A 19,024-nucleotide genomic window follows, 5' to 3' on the forward strand; every position below is an offset into this window, starting at 1 on the left:
AATAAATTTCAAGGGATATGAATACTTTTTCAAGGTACTATATGTATAGCCAACCACAAGGTTGCAGAGCTATGAACACCCCTTCCTAACGTCCTTCCTTACTCCCTTCTTAACTTCCTGGGCTGCCTACTATATAAAACCTCACTAATACAAAGATATCACATACAACAGTAAGAGGTAGTTTCCCCTCTCCTTCCAAAATCAGGCACCATCCTATAAGCTTACTTGAAAAATGTATTTTCATGTTCTGAGTTCTGCCTGCCCACTGGCCATCTCTTACCCCCATTTCCTGGATTCCCTGCAGATATTGCAACTTTTCCTCTTCTGTTTGCTTTCAATAGACATATAAAATAGTACCTAGCTGTCTGTCTAAAGCTGCGTACACATGATCAGACTGTCCGGCGGACTTGGACAATCCGCCTGTCTGTGGGCTCCGGCGGACTTTTTTTCCCCAAAAGTCCGGCGGACTTAGAAAGTAGTTTTGACTTAAAAATTATCCGCCGGAGGATGCAGGGCCCCCCTTCCCCAAAGCACCCCCTGTGTTGAGGGCACGCGGCCTGGTACGGCTCAGGAGGGGGGGCACTCGCTTGTCCCCAACCCCTTTCCTGACCATCCGGGTTGCGTGCTCGGATAAGGGTCTGATATGGACCTTGGGGGGACCCCCACACCGTGTTTTCGGTGTAGGGCTTCCCCTTTAAATCCATACCAGGTGACGGGGCCAGCGACGTGTCAATCTCGCCGCCTTAGGCGGCGACATTGACTTCCTTTGCTAGTCCTTGGCTACCTGGAGGCGCGTTCAAAATGAATGGACTTTCCTCCGTGTGTGGGCAAGTCCGTTCATTTCAAAAGTACGGCGGACTCCTACCATAGTCTGGCGGACCTAGTCCGCCAGAAAATCCGGTTGTGTGTGGACAGGTCCGCTCGTTCAGAAAGTCTGGCGGACCTCCGCTTCAAAGTACAGCGGTTTGTCCGCCGGGCTAAGTCCGCCGGACAGTCTGATCATGTGTACGCGGCATAATGGCCATCTCTTTACACACCTTCCTTAATTCTCTGTATGCTTTGCTCATATATTGGCTTACTTTCCATTTCTAATGACTGCATATCCCATGGTACCTTTCAGTTTGTAAGCATTTATTCCTGTACTGACTCCGCCTTCTGAAACTCCTCCTCTCAGAACCTCTGTAGTTCGGAAAGGCGGGCTCTATTAAATGTGTGACACACCATTTGTTACTCACAGGGCATAGTGAATATGTGTCACAGAATTCAAGGATGTAAATGTGTGGGGATCTTCACATAATACGTTTTAAAATTTCAAGATTGTTTATATGAATAGGGGTAGGCTATAAATAATTGAAATACAATGTGGAAAATAATACTGTATTTGATTTCAACTTTTGACAACGGTCAGTAAATAAGCCCTCTACTGAGCACATTATGCAATTTAGGCAGCATGGGTTAAATATATTGGTTTGATTTGGTGCCATTCTTTCCCAACCTTCTGACAAATGTGTGTTACAAAGATGACATGCATATGTGCAATGACACGCATTGAGGTGCAGTGCACTGGCCAAAAAATAGTGCATGCACGGTTTTTTAAAAGCACGCCGCAAAGAACATTAGTGGGTTGCTATATGTTGCACTGCACTGCAACAAACCTCTGTTGGCATTGCACCAAAACTCTTAATGTGGCACTAAATCACACCAACACATTTAAAGTGTATTGAAATGCATTGCAGTAACATGCCTTTTACCAAAATTAGATGAACAGGCTCTAAAATGCAAATGGAGGGTGGGAGGGCAGGGCTAAATTCATCTTTGCAATATGAATACAAGTGCATAAAATGATAATAGTGCAGATAGTTCCTTTTCTGTGCAAAAAATGGTGCCAGTGCTCCAAATCCCAATGATATGACAAATCACCTCTTGGGAGGGGTGTAAATTCAAGACTCACCAGATGAGTTGGACCCCTTTGCCATATAGCAAACAGAGTCAATCACTCCTGTAGGTCTTTTTGGTGACCTAAACTCGTGTCCTGGACTGTGGTGATTTCTGGTGCCCCCTCTAGGGTGAAGATCCTCTGCCTGCAGTTCCCGGGCCTAAGGAATGGACAGTGTATCACCGCATCTACATTAATCTAACGGGCTGTTGAAATGCAGTAATTTATAGCTGTAGCGTTGTCTTTTTCATTAAGATGGAAGTTGTTTTATTTATTTTAACAATAAATGAAAGGCTTTTTACCCTATGAGGAGCTCTTTATCTTTTCTCCATTTGTAGTATACACTGACCATTCCTTAAGTCTGGGAACTGCAGGTAGAGGATCTTCACCCTAGAGGGGACACTGGAAATCACCACAGTTCAAGACACGGGGTTAGTTTCCCAAAAAGAACTACAGGCATGATTGACTCTGTTTAGTATAAGGCAAAGCGGTCCAACTCATCTGGTGAGTCTTGAATTTACACTACTCCCAAGAGGTGGATCAGCAGATCATTGGGACTTTCACCACTGGCACAGAAAAAGGACTATCTGCACTATTATAACTTTATGCACTTGTTTTCATATTGCACTATTGTCACTTTATCATCTATCAAGTTTTTGTATTTGTTAATTTAATCATGCACTGTAAATTTTGATATATTGTCACTTTTATATTATATGTACACTATTGTTATATAGTTATCTATGTGGCAAAAGAACTAACAGTCAGAATTTTCAATATTTAGGATCAGATTATTCTCTTAATTCTCAGGTTACTAATCTCCTTTATAGTATCAATAAGGAGGAACTAGCGCTGTTTTAGTTATTTTTATGCATATGCCCTACTTTGTGGGGAATCTCTGAACAGCAGCAGGTCCATATATATAATATCATCCAATTCCAAGGCACGAGTGTCTCACTATAAATACTAAATTCAACTTTAACATGACATTTTGAGATTTGCTTATAGATTCAGCTGTTTATACAGTATCTCTGGGTTACTAATTGTTTTGAGATTAGGTTTGCAGTAAAAGTAAACCATACAATTTTTTATCACTAGTTTGAATTGCTTAGGATTTTATTTTACTTTCTGCATGAGAATTTAAACTAACTCCTAAAAAGTATGACTATGGACTTACTGCAAAATCACATATGTGATGTAGGCTGTTAACGCCAATAAGACCAGACTCCATGTTTTTCACCTGTCTATGAAAAAGCTATAAGTATCTGTTGATCCTGCCAGTAAAACCATTTGATTAAATTAAGATTAAGATTAACATTAAGATCCTCTGATAGGTTGGCAACACTCTTCTTTCTGCAAAGAAGTCACTGTCGTGTTGTCACCCTTGCTGCTGCTAATAGCTGCTTAGGTGTTGGCAGCATTGACAGTCTTAAAGGCGAGGAGCCATGCTTACCTCCTCCTACAGAACTTTAGAGAAAGTATGTCAAATCTCTGGTAGTGTCTAGCAGGCTGCAAGAGAAATTCAGCTTTCCAGGTGCATTTACCGTTAAAAAAGATGTCAATTACATTTTTAGACATTTAACATTCCAGCGTGCATTGACAATCCCTGTGTATCCCTCCAAAAAGAATACAACCATAGACTTTAGATGAACTTTAACACTTTCTTTCAGTCTAAAGATATGTTTTTTTCCAACAATAACTGACTATAAACACTTTAGAGTTGACATGCTCGTTTCTGGTTTCTGCTTCAATGAAATACTTATTATCTGCCAGTAAAATATTACAAGCTGTCATTTGGGACACAATTCTCCAAGGAAGGACCACTAAATATTCCACTGCTAACAAGTTAGTTGTTCCTAAAGGTAATGTATCTTTCAAGCTGTGAATGCAAATAGAGAGCAGCTATTTTGGTCTAATGCTTTGTACTCTTAAGGGATTAGAAGGCTGCGATGCAGTGGCACAGCTATGAGCCTCAGAGTCTTATTTATAAGCAAGTATGAAATCCATCCTCTTGCATGCACTTTAATGGCCCCTGAGTTGTCTTTAAGTGGCATTGACCTACAATAATAACATCTATTGCACCCCTGGTGCATACTTTAGAGCAGTGTTTCCGTATGACAATAGGCTAATCTACCGCACACCGTTTACAAGAACACAGCTTTGGGACTTCATAGCAGGAAAATGCTTTTCCCCACAAATACATGCCCTGGTTTAACATGTCACTGACTGAAATGAATATAATGTTACTGAGAACTGTATACGAAAAAGCTGGAACATCATTTTTATCAATATAAATGTACTCCAATGTGAAGCATTGTGCACTTCAGTATGTTAATGGAGACTTCCAATTACATTTTTAGTCTTTTACTATCCATTTTCAATATATATGGGACCAGTATTTTTCATGATATATTTACAATTGACTAGCTTTTTGTGACAGGTTTACTTAAATTGTTTCTGCTCACAATCTGCTTGTTAACATACTTTAAAAAAACAGCTCTCCTTGGAGCTAGCAGCCGACACATTGTGTGACTGCTGGTTCTCAATCTCAGGTGTCACTGACAGCTCCCAAATAATGAACTTTTCAAAATGGCTTCCAATTATGTGATTGTTATATCAACTATAACATAATGATCAAATGTAGGCTGAAGGCTTCATTAACAAAATAAGTCTGCAGCCTTCAGCTGAACACTGCCACCTTCAGATTGCAGTGGGATATGCAATGCCATCTAGTTGAAAGTGTAACTTTCAGGAACAATTATATTATTAAAATGTATAATATATTAATTTAAAAATAGGAAAAAATGGAAGAAAAAAACATATTTTACTTTTTTTAAAAGCAGATTTGTTAGTGCACTAACTTTACATTGTATTTCACTCTTCTTATCAGAGGGCCCCTCTTTGTGGCAGTACTTATGTTGTCCACAGATATGGGCTGCACCAAGAATAGTTGGTCTTTGTAGATGTGTCAACCACAAGAAAAAACACAAATGAAAGATCCATAAAATTTTAGGTATGGGTTTTCATCACTCCTGATGTACTGTGGTCTGGGGATTGCCATATAGTCTCAGACTGTGCTTTCATAAAAGCTGTCTTGGTCCTCCTTTATGCAGTTCATCAACTCCTCTGCAAAACATGTGAACTGCCACCCATATTCTACAGCAACATGTCGGTCTCACTGCAGGTAAGACAAATGAGGCAGCTCATGGTCTCTTCCTTTTTTAGGAGGAAAGTATGAATTTTTGGTTCTCTTTACTGGTCAATGTGAAGTTCATAGCAACCAGTACTTGTCCAGGTGCATTCAAGACACTAAGCTCCTCCTCCTGGTGAACAGCATCCCCCAATCATTCTGGGACACAGAAACTCTCCATAATCATTACTTCCTTCAAGCTAGTGACAAGATCCCTTAAACCTTCCATCACCTCAAACCTGCCACCACGTCTTTTCAGCTACAACTGTGGTCTCTCTCAATCCACTTTCTGCCTCTGAAGATGATTGGTTCCTGTGGGGAGATAAGTCTCTGGAACCTAGCCCTTAGTGATGGTTGGTCATGGTTCATGATCAGATTAGGTAAATCACCCTAATGAAGGGGAATCTCCAAAGGACTTATATTGCATCTATCATTCTACAAGGCCATGTGTGGATCAACATACCAGAAAGACAATATCATAAACAAGTGGGCAGATTACCAAAATATTGGTATACAGTGACCCCAGACAATATGCACCCCATGGGCAAAATTGGAGATCAGAGACATAACTATGCTGCAGTCTTGCAGCCTCGGGCTTACTCCACCATGGACTGCTCCATAGGCCTGCATCCACGACCTTGAGTACCCAGGATGCCGCACTGGACCCTCCAGAGCTCCAGGAGCTTGAGACAGGTACCCTCTTTGAAGCCCCCACACCTCAGGACAAGGACCTTCCCCCCACTGACAGCAGCAATCCTGGAAGTGACCAGAATTCAGATCTTCCGTGACCTTTCCCCTATAATTCTGGCAAAAAGGAGAAATCCTCACATGGCATACAGTACTCCCTAGGTAGAATAAGAAAGTTCATAGCCAGTATCCAATAGCTCCCCTAGCGTCGGTTTTAGTCCGCCGGACTAGCACACAGACGAATGAATTGTCCGCTAAAAGCCGAGTCCAGCGGACAATTTTGAAGCAAGTCTTATTTCTTTGAAGCCCCCACACCTCAGGACAGGGACCTTTTCCCCCACTGACAGCAGCAATCCTGGATGCCAAACTGAAATCTTTGCTTCATGGCCTTACCCATAACATTACACAAGAAGTGGGGAAACTTGCAACTTCCCACCTGAGAGGGGAAATATTGCAACTGGAAGAGCGCACTGACACCCTAGAGACAAAGTTTGATGAACTTATACAGTATGTGCATGTCCTGGAGGAGGACAACGCTGCTATAAAGCACTCTGTCACCCAGTTTAAAGCCCAACAGGAAGAGCTGGAAAATAGAGAACGCAAACAAAATCTGAGGATCAGAGGTATTCCAGAAACAGTGGAAGATCAAGATCTGTGCCCCTACCTACTAAGTCTGTTTAATATTGTAGCTCCCAATATACCTGATATTGATTGGCATCTGGATAGGGCCCACAGGTCACTCACTCCTAAACCACCAGCAGGGGCTAACCCGAGTGATGTGATAGTCCGTTTCCATTACTATGACAGCAAAGAAGCCTTAACCATAGCCACTCGCAATACATCCAGGCTTGATTTCAAAAGGACCAGAATTCAGATCTTCAGTGACCTTTCCCCTATAATTCTAGCAAAAAGGAGAAATCCTCTCCCGGTGACATTACACCTCCAGACTTTCAAAGTAATATACCTTTGGAGGTTCCCTTTCCACCTCTCTGCCTCCCGCATACAGTACTCCCTACGTGACCTTCAGGAAATTACTCTTTCCTGTGCAACTTGGGCCTACCACCCCCCCCCCCCCCCCCATGATGAAGACCCTGTGCCGCTCCCTGCCACTCCCAGGCCACTGACAGTCCCAAGCCACATCTGGACCCCAGTGAGACAGAAGCAACAAAAGACCACCTTCACACCTCAAAGGCTCCCACTCTCCAGTTTTCCATCATGAGGATTGCTGACTTGTATCCTAGCTGAGATCCTTGCCATTATCTGGCCCCTGACATTCCCACGCCCTGCTCATGGGGTGCATTGACTGTTGCACTTACCTCACCCTGGTTTGAGGTTTTGTTCTACCATATGTTTACAGTTTTTCATTCCAGGTTTTCTACTCTGGAGGAGGATGGAGGACTCTGCCTCCCCATTTTTGCAGCCCCCATGCGTCCCTACCTAGCCCATGGCTATGACCTGGGCTTCCTGGAGCCACCCCGCCTTCCAGGTTTAATTTTGGACAACCTGATTTTTTTTAATATTTCTTTTTTTTCTCTACCTTTCTATGTTTTTTCAGGTCTTTTTTTATTTTGACCTGTGGTTGCTACATCCCATAGATCTAATGTATTCATGCTACAATGCTACCAACCTTTACCGTTTCATTATGCTATTTTATATTTTTTCTATGTCTTACACACCATGGAACGCTCTATATGATGTGTATTATACAGTTTATCATGTGCTTTTTCAACAAATCATATTATTATGGAGTTAAAATTTCTTACTTGTAATGTTAAAGGTTTAAACTCTGTTCAAAAGAGATGGCTGGCTTTGAAAAAGTTTAAATCTTCTAAGGCTGACATAATTTTGATTCAGGAGACACACTTCCGCTTTAGGGGCTCCTTTAAATTTGCCAACAAAGATTTCCCAACTACCTTTGTGGCCTCTGACCCATCTGGGAAGGCAGGTGTGGCGATCTTGATTAACCGCTCATGCCCCTTACATATTAAATCCTCACACTTGGACCCCCATGGCAGATTTATTATCCTCGATTGTGCATTCCTTACCCATTCTCTTACCATAGTGAATGTCTATGCTCCTAACTCTGGCCAGGTTCCGTTTTTTTCCACAGTGTTAGATATCTTAGACAAATTTTCCTTTATTTTATTTATTTTCCTTTATTTTATTTATTTTCCTTTATTAACCCTTTATGGTTATAGATGAGGATTTCAACATGACCATGTCTCCTAACAAAGACAAATGCAATTTATCCCCCCCTACAACACCTACCAACGTCGATCGACTCTCTAAATCCTATAATAATAAATTCTGTAAACTCATTTGAGCCCATAATATCCTTCATATCCGGAGGATTAAACACCCCACACACAGGCAATACGTGTTCTATTCTCATCCTCATAAGCTTTATACTGGACTAGACCACTTTTTTATTTCTTCCCCCCTTCTGACTTCCATGGTCCTCAGAAAAATACCCTATCTCATAGTCAGATCACTCCTCTGTACACTTAGATATCACTCTGTCCTCGGCTTCCCCCAGAACATGTCATTGGCGACTTAACGAATCCCTACTTGATATGCCAGAAACTAGGGACCACCTATCCAATAGTTTGTCTGACTACTTCCAACTTAACGTAAACATGGTCCCTGGTGCTCCACCTTGTGGGTGGCACACAAAGCCGTATTCCAGAGACACAGTATCCCTGCGGGGTCACGTTTGAAAACAGACACAGCATTTCAATGTTCCTCCCTCCTATCCAAGCTTCGCAAAGCTGAGAGACTCTTGGTGGCTTCCCCCATGTTGCCTAGGCTTCAAACCGTTATCTTTTTACGTAACCAAATTAGATCCCTAGACATGAAAAAAAACAATAAATCTCTTCTGTGGTCCAAACAGAAATTCTATGAATTCTCCAACAAACAACATAGAATGTTGGTAAATAAATTAAAGCCCTGCAACTTCTACTCCCTCCCATATTCTTTCATACAGACCAATGGTACCCCTACCTACTGCCCCCTCACAATGTCCAAAGTGTTTGGAGATTTCTATCATAAACTATACAATTGCCTACAAAACAGACCCCAACTGCCAATTTACACAGGAAAATTTTGACTCCTTTTTTAAATCCCTACACCTTCAGCTCATCTTTGTTCCTTAAACTCTGTGATTACCCCCGAGGATCTACCTGAAGTAATCAAAAACCTCCAACTCAAAAGTCTCCTGGCCCAAATGTTCTGCCTTATACCGCGTACACACGATCAGACTATCCGGCGGACTGAGTCCGGCGGACAATCTGACGGACTTTGCAGCAGAGGTCCGCTCGACTTTCAAGCAAACCGACTTGGCCACACACAATCACTCCAAAAGTCTGGCGGATTCGAACGTGATGACGTAGAATAAGAAAGTTCATAGCCAGGAGTAGCACACAGATGAACGGATTGTCCGCTAAAACCCGAGTCCGGCAGACAATTTTGAGGCAAGTCTTATTCCTAAGTCCGCCAGACTTTTGGGAAGAAAAAGTCTGCTGGAGCCCACACACGATCAAAATTTTCGGTGGAATCTGGTCCGCCAGATAGTCCGACCGTGTGTACGTGACATTACTCCTATCACAAAACTTTTCTTCCAATTTTAAGCCCACATCTGATATCATTATACACCTCTTTGCTTAAAGGCACTGAACCCCATTCTCAATTCCTTCATGCCCACATATCTGTAATTCCTAAAACTGGTAAAGAGCTATCCCTCCCTGACCACTATAGACCCATTGCTTTGCTTAATTCTGATTACAAAATATTCACAAACATTTTGGCCAACAGACTATCCCACATAATCCCCAACCTTATACCCAAGGACAAAGTAGGTTTTGTGCCTGCCAGACATGCTGGCGACAACATAAGATGCACTATTGACCTTATTAACTTATTACATTGGACAACCCGCCCAGATTTAATACTAAGCCTCGATGCACAAAAAGCTTTTAACCGGCTTAGTTGGCTCTTTATGTTTGCCACCCTCTTCAAGTAGGGATTTGGAGGCCCCTTTGCGGCAGAATTACATGCCCTATACTTCCATCCCTCATCCCAAGTTCAGTTATCCTCCTTTTTGTGGCCATCATCCTCCCTGAGTAATGGTACCAGGCAAGGTTGCCTGTTATATCCCCTACTCTTTATTCCCTGTTTAGAGCCTTTAGCTGAAGCCATTTGCACCCATCCTGACATCCGCTGGGTCTCGTTACACCAAAGGGAATATAAAATATCCTTGTTTGCCGTTTGACATTTTACTGACATTGACCAACCCCCATACCTCCCTCCCAAATCTCCACGACTTGTTAAAAAAATTTAGCTCAACTTCTGGATATAAAATTAACACGAGCAAGATGGAAGCTCTATCACTTCATATTCCACCCCCACTCCACCCTTCAAAGAAGCTACTCCTATCATTGATGCCCACACTCCCTTAAGTACCTATGGAAAAATTTTACTTCCTCTTATCCTTCCCTCTATCAGGCTAACTTCCCCCCACTCTTCCCCGACATTGATCGAATCTTGCAGCAGTGGGATGCTTTCTCCCTCTCCTTCTTGGGCCGAGTCAATGTCCTGAAGATGTCTATCCTTCAGAGGCTACTTTATCTGTTTAAAACCCTACCAGTCTCCATCCCTTTGTCGCAACTTAAAGCTACACAAAGATAATTTCTTAATTTCATATGGCATAACAAAGCCCATCCAATAGCCATATTAGTACTGTTAGCCCCAGCCTTAGAGGTGACATGGGAGCCCCTGGACCTTATTAAGTATTATTTTGAAACTCATCTTAAGACAATCATTGCATGGTCCAACAGAATGGCGACCAGCATCTGGTCTGAGATAGAAATGAGCATAACATGTCCAGTCTGCCCTTGCTCCATGATTTGGTCAAGTCTGGAAACCTATATGAATCAACTACGTGGCCTATGCCTTCACCCGATGTTATTCACTCTCTCGATATGGCAGAAATGTTCCTGACGCTTCTCTCTCTCCTTTTCATGCCCACCCTTATTAAATGTGCTCTTTAATCCCAATATTCCAGACAGTCTATCCTACACACGAATGCTACCCTGGACACAGGCTGGAATTTTTCATCTCCGGAACATAGTACACCCACTCACTTGTACCCTCTTGCCTTTTGTGCAAATACAACGAAAACATCAGATACCTAAACAACTATTTTATTATTACCTCCAATTCAAACACTACTTTTCCTCTAAGTCCCCTACCCTTAATCTGGACAAACCCACCCCATTTGAACTTTTATGTGCTTAAGGTACAGTTTAAACCCAACTTATTTCAGACATTTATAAATACCTAAACGATGTCCACCTGCTTACTGAAACATGACACTCATATATGCAAAAATGGTCTCAGGCCACCCAGTGGCCCATACTCCTTCCTCAATGGCAGAGGATATGGGAAGCTGTTTCCAAATCATCAATGTGTGTGGAGCAGAGATAGAAGGGTTATAAGATACTGTTCATACTGTGACCCCGGAGGTCCTACATAGATATGACCCTAAGGTTTCACGGATGGGCTGGAGATGTCTGGGTGACATAGGCTCACACTTCCACATATTCTGGGATTGCCTCATTATTCAACCATTCTGGACCTCCATTCAAGCTTTCCTACAGGACCTTCTAGAAACCAACCTTCCCTCATACCCGATTCATTACCTGCTGGTCTTACCATTCCCTGACATCTCCAAGCACACCCAGAGATTGGCTGCCTATGTTCTTTAGGCAGCAAAAAGAGCCATACCTTTAAGGTGGCTATCCACCTCTCTGCCTACACTGCCACAGGTTTTACAACTATCGGAACAGATCTGTAGGATGGAACACCTCACCGCGATAGTCCATGATACTCTCCCTCAATTCTCAAAAATATGGGACTTGTGAGATCATGCAGAGTGGTGTCAAACCATCACACCCTAAATGATCTATTCCTCAGTAACTATTTAGGCTGACTATTGATTCAAGCCCCCCCCCCCCCAATCCATTAACCCTCTAATTTTATAGATCCATGGGGTTTCCCCCTCCCCTCCCTCTCCCCATCTTATTCCCCAGGTGGGAACCCTGAGAAGTTTCCTCTTTCTTCGTTCAGGCACCCTGGGGGTTCCACTAATATTTGAACTAGAGAGCATCAACTCATTTTTGTGTGATATACCATGTTATGTTTGTGTCGCCTGCTCTCTCGTTCCCCTACTCTCCCCCCCTTCCCTCCCCAACCAGCCAAGTTGCAGTATCATGCAACTACAACTAAAGTTGCACTGTATTTTTTGCTTTTTTTTATGTTCTATGCATGTGATGTGTGTATTATCATTGATTGTAATTTCTTTTACACATATGATTCATTATTTGTTCACTTGTTCGTCTACTCTTCAGTATCTTTGTGAAAATGTAATAAATATACAATTCACAAAAAAAACAATCTACACCAGATTCAAAGGTGAGGGAGGGGGAATATGTACACATTTTTTTCTTTTGCATTCTGACTGTAGGATGTGCTACAGAAAAAATGGCATTTACAAAATGAAAGCACTTTTTTTTTCAAGAAGCTGGCAATGAAATGTCTTCTGCTAGCAATTTTAAACACTTTTCCCTTGTAAATACCATTGCTACTGCAGCACTTTTTGTACTTTGCAGGCATGATTAGGGCACCGCCAGACAAGCCATTTAAAGGAATTGAGCATTTTTAATGTTTCTCTTTAAGAATAAAATAAAAATAAAAATCCCTGCTTCTTGCCAACTTGCCAAGCATAATTTTTTTAAAAGTTTTTTTACTTTGATACACATGCCCCAGGGCAGTGCCTAACACCCCCCCCCCCCCACACTATTTATTTTACACCCCTTTGCCTATTAGCCCAGAAAATAGGCATTTATATCTTGACAGATTTGGCTCCCTTTGGTTTCAAAGGGGTTCAGGTTCAGCATCCGAACCTCTCTCAAGCATTTATATCTTGACAAATTTGGCTCCCTTTGGTTTCAAAGGGGTTCAGGTTTAGCATCCGAACCTCTCTCAAGCTGAACCCAGGGCAGTTTGGCTTAGCCATAATAATACAATGATAATAAAAAGATAAATATATGTATAGGTACACAAATTCATTTTAAAATTCAAATTAAGTATTTAAATGTATATAAAATTGTTTAAAAAAATGGCATATGTTTGTAATAACAAGAAATCCCCTAAAATGTGCTGAGTTTAAGAACTGGTCATGTAATCCCTGCCATAGAGCTTGAAGGACTGACATTCAGGCAACCAGTGAGTGTCTGCACCTGAACTATTATCCCCCAATTTGGCAGAAAACATCTAAACTCTGCGTTAATGCTGGTCATATTAATGGACACTAGGAAAAACCCATATTCCACTTATTATAAACAAGTGAGTTTTTGTAAAATACTTTGTCGTTTTATTCCCTTTTAAAATAACCTGTCATTCTCTTGATGCCATTTTGCATTCATAGTAGGTCCATTTTAGGCTTTGTTTTTGTCCTAAATTACCATTCTTGTTTATATGTTTCCTTTCATACCATTAATAAATTGTTATTTAGCTCACAATTATGAAACTCTCTGAGAAGTGTAAAACACATGTCCAGATAAACCTTGAAGGGTACTATTCTGTTCTTGCAATCTCCATTAGCTTTGATCAAAATGTAGTAATAAATGCAAGACATGACTAGAAAAGTACCATGTATTGTTAATAAATCAAGACAAACATTCCACTTTCTAAAAAAGCCAGTAATGGGAGCAGAGTGACAGTGATTGAAAAGGCCATTCAGTTTTCCATAATATAAAAACCTAGACTTATAAATTGTAAAAAACCAGCATCGCCTTACAGGCATCCACTGTGCAGTATAACCTGGATTTATGCTTATTCCATAAATATGGATTAGAGATCAGACCAGCTACAAATCCATTATAGATAAGATCAGATGGAGCAGAAGAGTGTAAGTGTTATGTAAGTTGGAGATTTAATGAAATATGGCTTTAGAGAGGTTGGCAGGTATGTAGGAAAACAAGGCTTGTTTATAATATTCAAGCAGAGGAGGCACAATGAAGCTATTAATTCAGACTACTCTCTCTTGAGTTGAACACCTGCTCCTCTAGTTGTTGATTCCATTAGATACAGGAGGGCTTGTTAATGCATTGTTCCTACTTTTTTTTTTTACTGGAAATAAATGTTTTTACATGAAGAGCTACAATGAAAATATTACATAAGTGCAGGTACAGCTGTATACTATGGGAAATTATGTATCTTGATTGGTAGAACTTGTCCAAGAATTTTGCTGATTGTAGTTACAGTTTGTTTTGTGCTTCTTACATGTGAATTTTTAAATATAATATAACTTGCACAAGGATGCAAGAACATCGCAAGCTTGGTGTATCTAACATCCCAGTGTGTAAAACCCAGTAACAGATAAACTTGATTTGACAAAGTTCTGGCTGATTTTATTTTCAGCCTAGGACTGGGGGGGGGGGGGGTTGTAAGGTGGGTCTCTGTCCATATTTAAGCACTAAGATAATGTCATTATGAACTCATAGCCTTTTTGCTTATAAAGCCCTTTATAATTACCTAATTATTCTTCAGTGGAAGTAATTGCCTTTAGTGCAAGGCAGTAAGGGTTCTACCAAAATCTATACTGGTTGGGTATCACTTATGAAAATTAGGGCACAAGAATATGTGTATTTTCAACCATCATTATCAAGCTGATTTCACTGAATATTATTCATGTGAAGATCAGAAAAATGAATACAAAGGCTCAGCGGGGGGGATAACTGCATGAACATCATTTAGGACGGTGACCTTACGTATGTACCCAGCATTACTCAGGACTTTCAAGGGATCCATGTTTTCCATAACTCTCGGAAAGAGTACATTCACAATGAAAACATTAAATAATTTCATATACAAACAAGCACCATTAACTGTCCAATGGACCTTTTCAGGAAAGACTGTAAAATATAAGTTTGAACTGAAGAGCGTGTGTGATAACCTTCTAATGTTCACTGTTGTTTTAGTTTGTTTTAACACTTTAGCATACACAAAGTATTACCTTGCAATGACAAACAGGACACAGCTCACTCCAAGGTAGGCAAGGAGGATGTACATCCAGATGTCAGGAGACAGAGGGTTCAAGAAAGAGAATACACTGGGACTGGTACCATTAGCCTTTCTGTACAGGATGCTGATTCCAAGGTTCATGTATGGTTTGGAGAAATCAATGACCTTCTCTCGGATATGGGTGATGGTGAGAGGAGCAACTGCCAGGTCAGCTTTCTGAAACAGAAAAAACAGACAGAGGACTAAAAAAATGCAGTAACTGTAGAATTTAACATCCTTGCAACAAAAAATTCAACAGGATGTGTAACATAAAATTGTCAATGCTATCAAAGTGTTTTAAGGTTTGTTTCTGATTTTATCCAGTCTGATAACTTCATAACTGCACACTCTATATTTCCATTAACTGCAAACTTCTGAAATCACATGTCGAACCCTAACTTTAGAAGACACTGTACTAGAACTTATGTCCTCCACCATTTTTCCTAATAGTTATATAGTTGTTTGATGAAAATAATTTCTTGGATTGAACGAAGTGTATTGGTAATTTTCATAGCAGATAGGTATACCTATTACTGGCTATGTAAGTACGAAACTAGTTTACACACCAATTTTTCCACATAAATTAGCATGATTCATACTTTTCTTTCACAAAAAAGACAAAAGGTCATTCACAAAAAAGACAAAATAATGGATGAATGTGTCTATACATAGAGATACATCATATTTATCCATATTGAGATATACATTTTCAAAACACTTACAGTAATATAAAGACAAGGCAAGTGCATTTCAAGCAGATATGGCCAGTTCAGAGCAAAGTGCCAGTTTGTGTTGAAAATCACTTCATCAAAACTGTGCTTTAGAAAGTAGGTTGCAGCTCTCATGGGGGGCTTGTAATAAAATCATGATGATTTTATATGTGGATCTAACATGAAAAATGTCTAAAGAGAGATAACCAATCCTTGTCTTGTGGTGTCATTAAACTTCAGGTCAAATCACTCTGTCTTCATATCAGTTCCTCTGTGATCTAGTTTTAAAGATTTTTATGCATGTTGTTCACTAAAAATAAAACTCCATAAAACCAAGGAAAATGAACATGCTTTTAAAATTGTGACACATTTACAGGGACTCTAAATTTGAAATACAGGTTGCTTCATATATAACAGCAATGTGCCAGTTCAGAAATTCTTACTGTTTGATGGAATTAACCTGATTTCAGTTAAAAAAGACTAGTGCTATCTTGGTGTTGACAGGTAAATAGTTACCACCTGGACTAAGAAACTGGTAAGATGTTACTTTGGGCTTCTCACCTATTTGCAATACTGAAAATAAAAAACACTGTTTTGATATAGCAATGCCTCATGTTCACCACTTTGTTAAAAAAAAAAAAAATCTATAGCATTGGTTTTCTTTTTTTTTCAGTGTATCTAATCAGGTATTCTGACTGTTAAAATATTTCTGCATCAAAGCTGTACTATTAAACTTCTAGTTCCAGAATGGTTCAGGCTTGTAGAGACGATTGGATTTTCTGGAGATTAAATAAAATCTAAATGAAGGAATATCCTAGAATGCCACACCCCATTAGTATATTGTGGAATTCTTTTACATTTTATTTTACATTGCTCACATCACTATAACCTTGAGGGCATAAAAGAAAGACTAAACTAACACCTATTTATATACCTTTTTACATGTTAAACAAAAGTGAAGGACTGATGGAACACTGGTATTTTTAAATGAATATTGTTTAATGGAAAATATATTTTTTTGTTTTTTTTGTTACTTTCCCATTTCTGTAAAATGAACAGGCAAGTAGACCATAGACGTGGAAATTGTAAAGTATATTTATATTATATCTGAAACACTTAAACCCAATGTGCTGTTGTACATGTTCCTGTAATTTAACATAATGTAATCCTTTTTCTAATACGTCATGCTTTTGAGTATATCATACCAGCAAAGTGTATGAACAGACATTTCTTGCATCCACAAAACTTTCATTTAAAGAATGTAAAATAAAACATTAATGCAAAATGTTAGCATAGCAAGAGTAAACAAATCAACCATTAAATAATTGTGAAAAAATAAAATTTTACCAAAAAAAGCTTCCTGTAATTTCCTGTGTACTAAACTAATATCTGAAGTATTAACTGCTATTAACTTTCCTAAAATATCCTCTCTGAACTTTCCAACCCCATGCCACTTACGTAATATAAATTAGAACGAATTTGTAGTCCATTACAGATGAGCAGACTTAGGTGACAACAGTGCTCTTTCTTACATACCATATGGTAAGTGAACACTATCACCATAAAACAGGATATGTGTTCTGGCGCAAGGTGAAAATAAAGGAAAACAAAGTTAATAAAAAAATAAAATGAATACAGCCAAAAAATCTAAGGAATGGTTAACTGCAATATATTTCATTTGTTTAAGGCTGGATTCACACCTATGCAGTTTTAGTGCTTTTTGCATTTTGCAGATTTGCACTACAGAACGTGTTCTATAGGAAACCATGTTAAATGGACTCTAGTGCAAATCTGCAAAATGCAAAAAGCACTAAAACTGCATAGGTGTGAATCCAGCCTTAATGTACCTACACCGTGAGTTATTTCATTGCACTGAATGGATTAAATGATTGTTTGAATTTTGGGGGGAAAGAAATAAGTAGAAAAGCTTACTGTATTTCTCAGTCCTGTAGACTTCCTTCTTTTGTGCAACTATTTCTCCACAGGCAATTCACTTTGCTGCATGGCTGGTTGCAACATTCTGATTTTATCTCATACAATACAGGACCAGCAGTCCTGCAGTGTATAGAAGGACAGCGAGAGCCTGCTCACAACCTGGAGCATAAGACAGAATAAGAGCACACCCGCTGCCAGTGGAGCAAGGAATAAGGTAAGTAATTTTACTTATTTCTCCACCCTTAGCCAAACAAGTGAGGGGGATGAGGGAGTTGACTGAAAGTGTTAAGTTTAAGAAGTGTTACGTACAGTAGTGGATTGGGCAAATTGCAAGTGAAGCAGATTTTAAAATGTTCTCTCATCTCTTCTCACTATTTTTAAAATCTTGTTAACTTGTTTTCAATTTACAGTGGTATATGTAGTGGTTCATTTAAAGAATGAATGCATTTAGGAAACATTTTGATTTAACTCAATGACTGGTCCATCTGGTCCATCAAAACACATTATTATTGTACAGAGGGGATGGTTGTGGGAGGAAGGATAGAGACATTAAAACAGTTTAGAGCTGAATATGGAGGAAGTTGAGCTATTAATTAAATGTGCTGATGGGTTTTAAATTAGAGCGATGTGATGTTTATCTGGCATTTTGACTTTGCTGCATTCGCCAAACAAAATAAGTAATTACCCTGGCAACTGCCGTATTATTCTGGATGCAGTATCACAATGAAATATAGCATGCCACTACAATCAGATGCATGCACACACATTAATTGTTATGTGACCTAAATCTGAGATGTTCTGTTTTCATTACATTTAAAATACTTATTGGGGACATTTGTTTTACTGCTTGTTTTAAGTTTTGTATCTTCTCAGTTAAAAGCTATTTTGTCTATTTTGTTCAGATTTTTTTGGCATTAGTGTGCTGCCTTAGGACAATTAAGTTAACACACACACAAAGGAAAGTTTGAAATAATTAATTTTCATTGAGTAGACCTGCAGTTTGAAAGGAATTTAGAAATATTTTGAATCAACATAGTACAGTAATATACAAAATGAATATGGCCAAATGTGAAAAACTAGCCTGGAATGAATTCAATAGTCTCTGCATCTGCTTAATGTTGCCATTATTGTAAATTCTATCAAGGGTAAAGGGATATAGTACTAGAATATCCATGTAAAAAACAAAAAAAGAATACAAAAATCTCAGGCTTCTTATATATACAATCTGTGTTTGTACTTAGTGTATGCTCTGATTTAAGTGAAAGAATAGAATGCAATTTAAAAAAATAATGTGTTGTATGAATGTGTTAATTTCCTACATGCCACATTGACTACTATATATGTACACATTCTATAAAACTGTCAATTTCTAAAAACTGAAAAGAAAACAGATGTTTTTGGCAAAAACTGAGACAGGAGTAGAGCATAGTTTTGCAGTGAAAGGGA

The 19,024-nt window shown here is 39.5% G+C and overlaps 1 protein-coding gene across 1 annotated transcript in view; it reads right to left on the bottom strand.

Moving 5' to 3' along the window:
* GRIK3 (glutamate ionotropic receptor kainate type subunit 3) overlaps positions 1–19,024 on the bottom strand; it is a 792,036-nt gene that overhangs the window by 117,356 nt on the left and 655,656 nt on the right. Inside the window, exon 11 of the mRNA XM_077481789.1 lies at positions 14,887–15,110. Coding sequence (XP_077337915.1) covers positions 14,887–15,110 — 224 coding nt within the window. The remainder of the gene's footprint in view (positions 1–14,886; positions 15,111–19,024) is intronic.

This window comes from Lithobates pipiens, unplaced genomic scaffold (assembly GCF_037356315.1).
Source record: "Lithobates pipiens isolate NorthernLeopardFrog02 unplaced genomic scaffold, aLitPip1_a1.2 Scaffold_16, whole genome shotgun sequence".
NCBI lineage: Eukaryota > Metazoa > Chordata > Amphibia > Anura > Ranidae > Lithobates > Lithobates pipiens.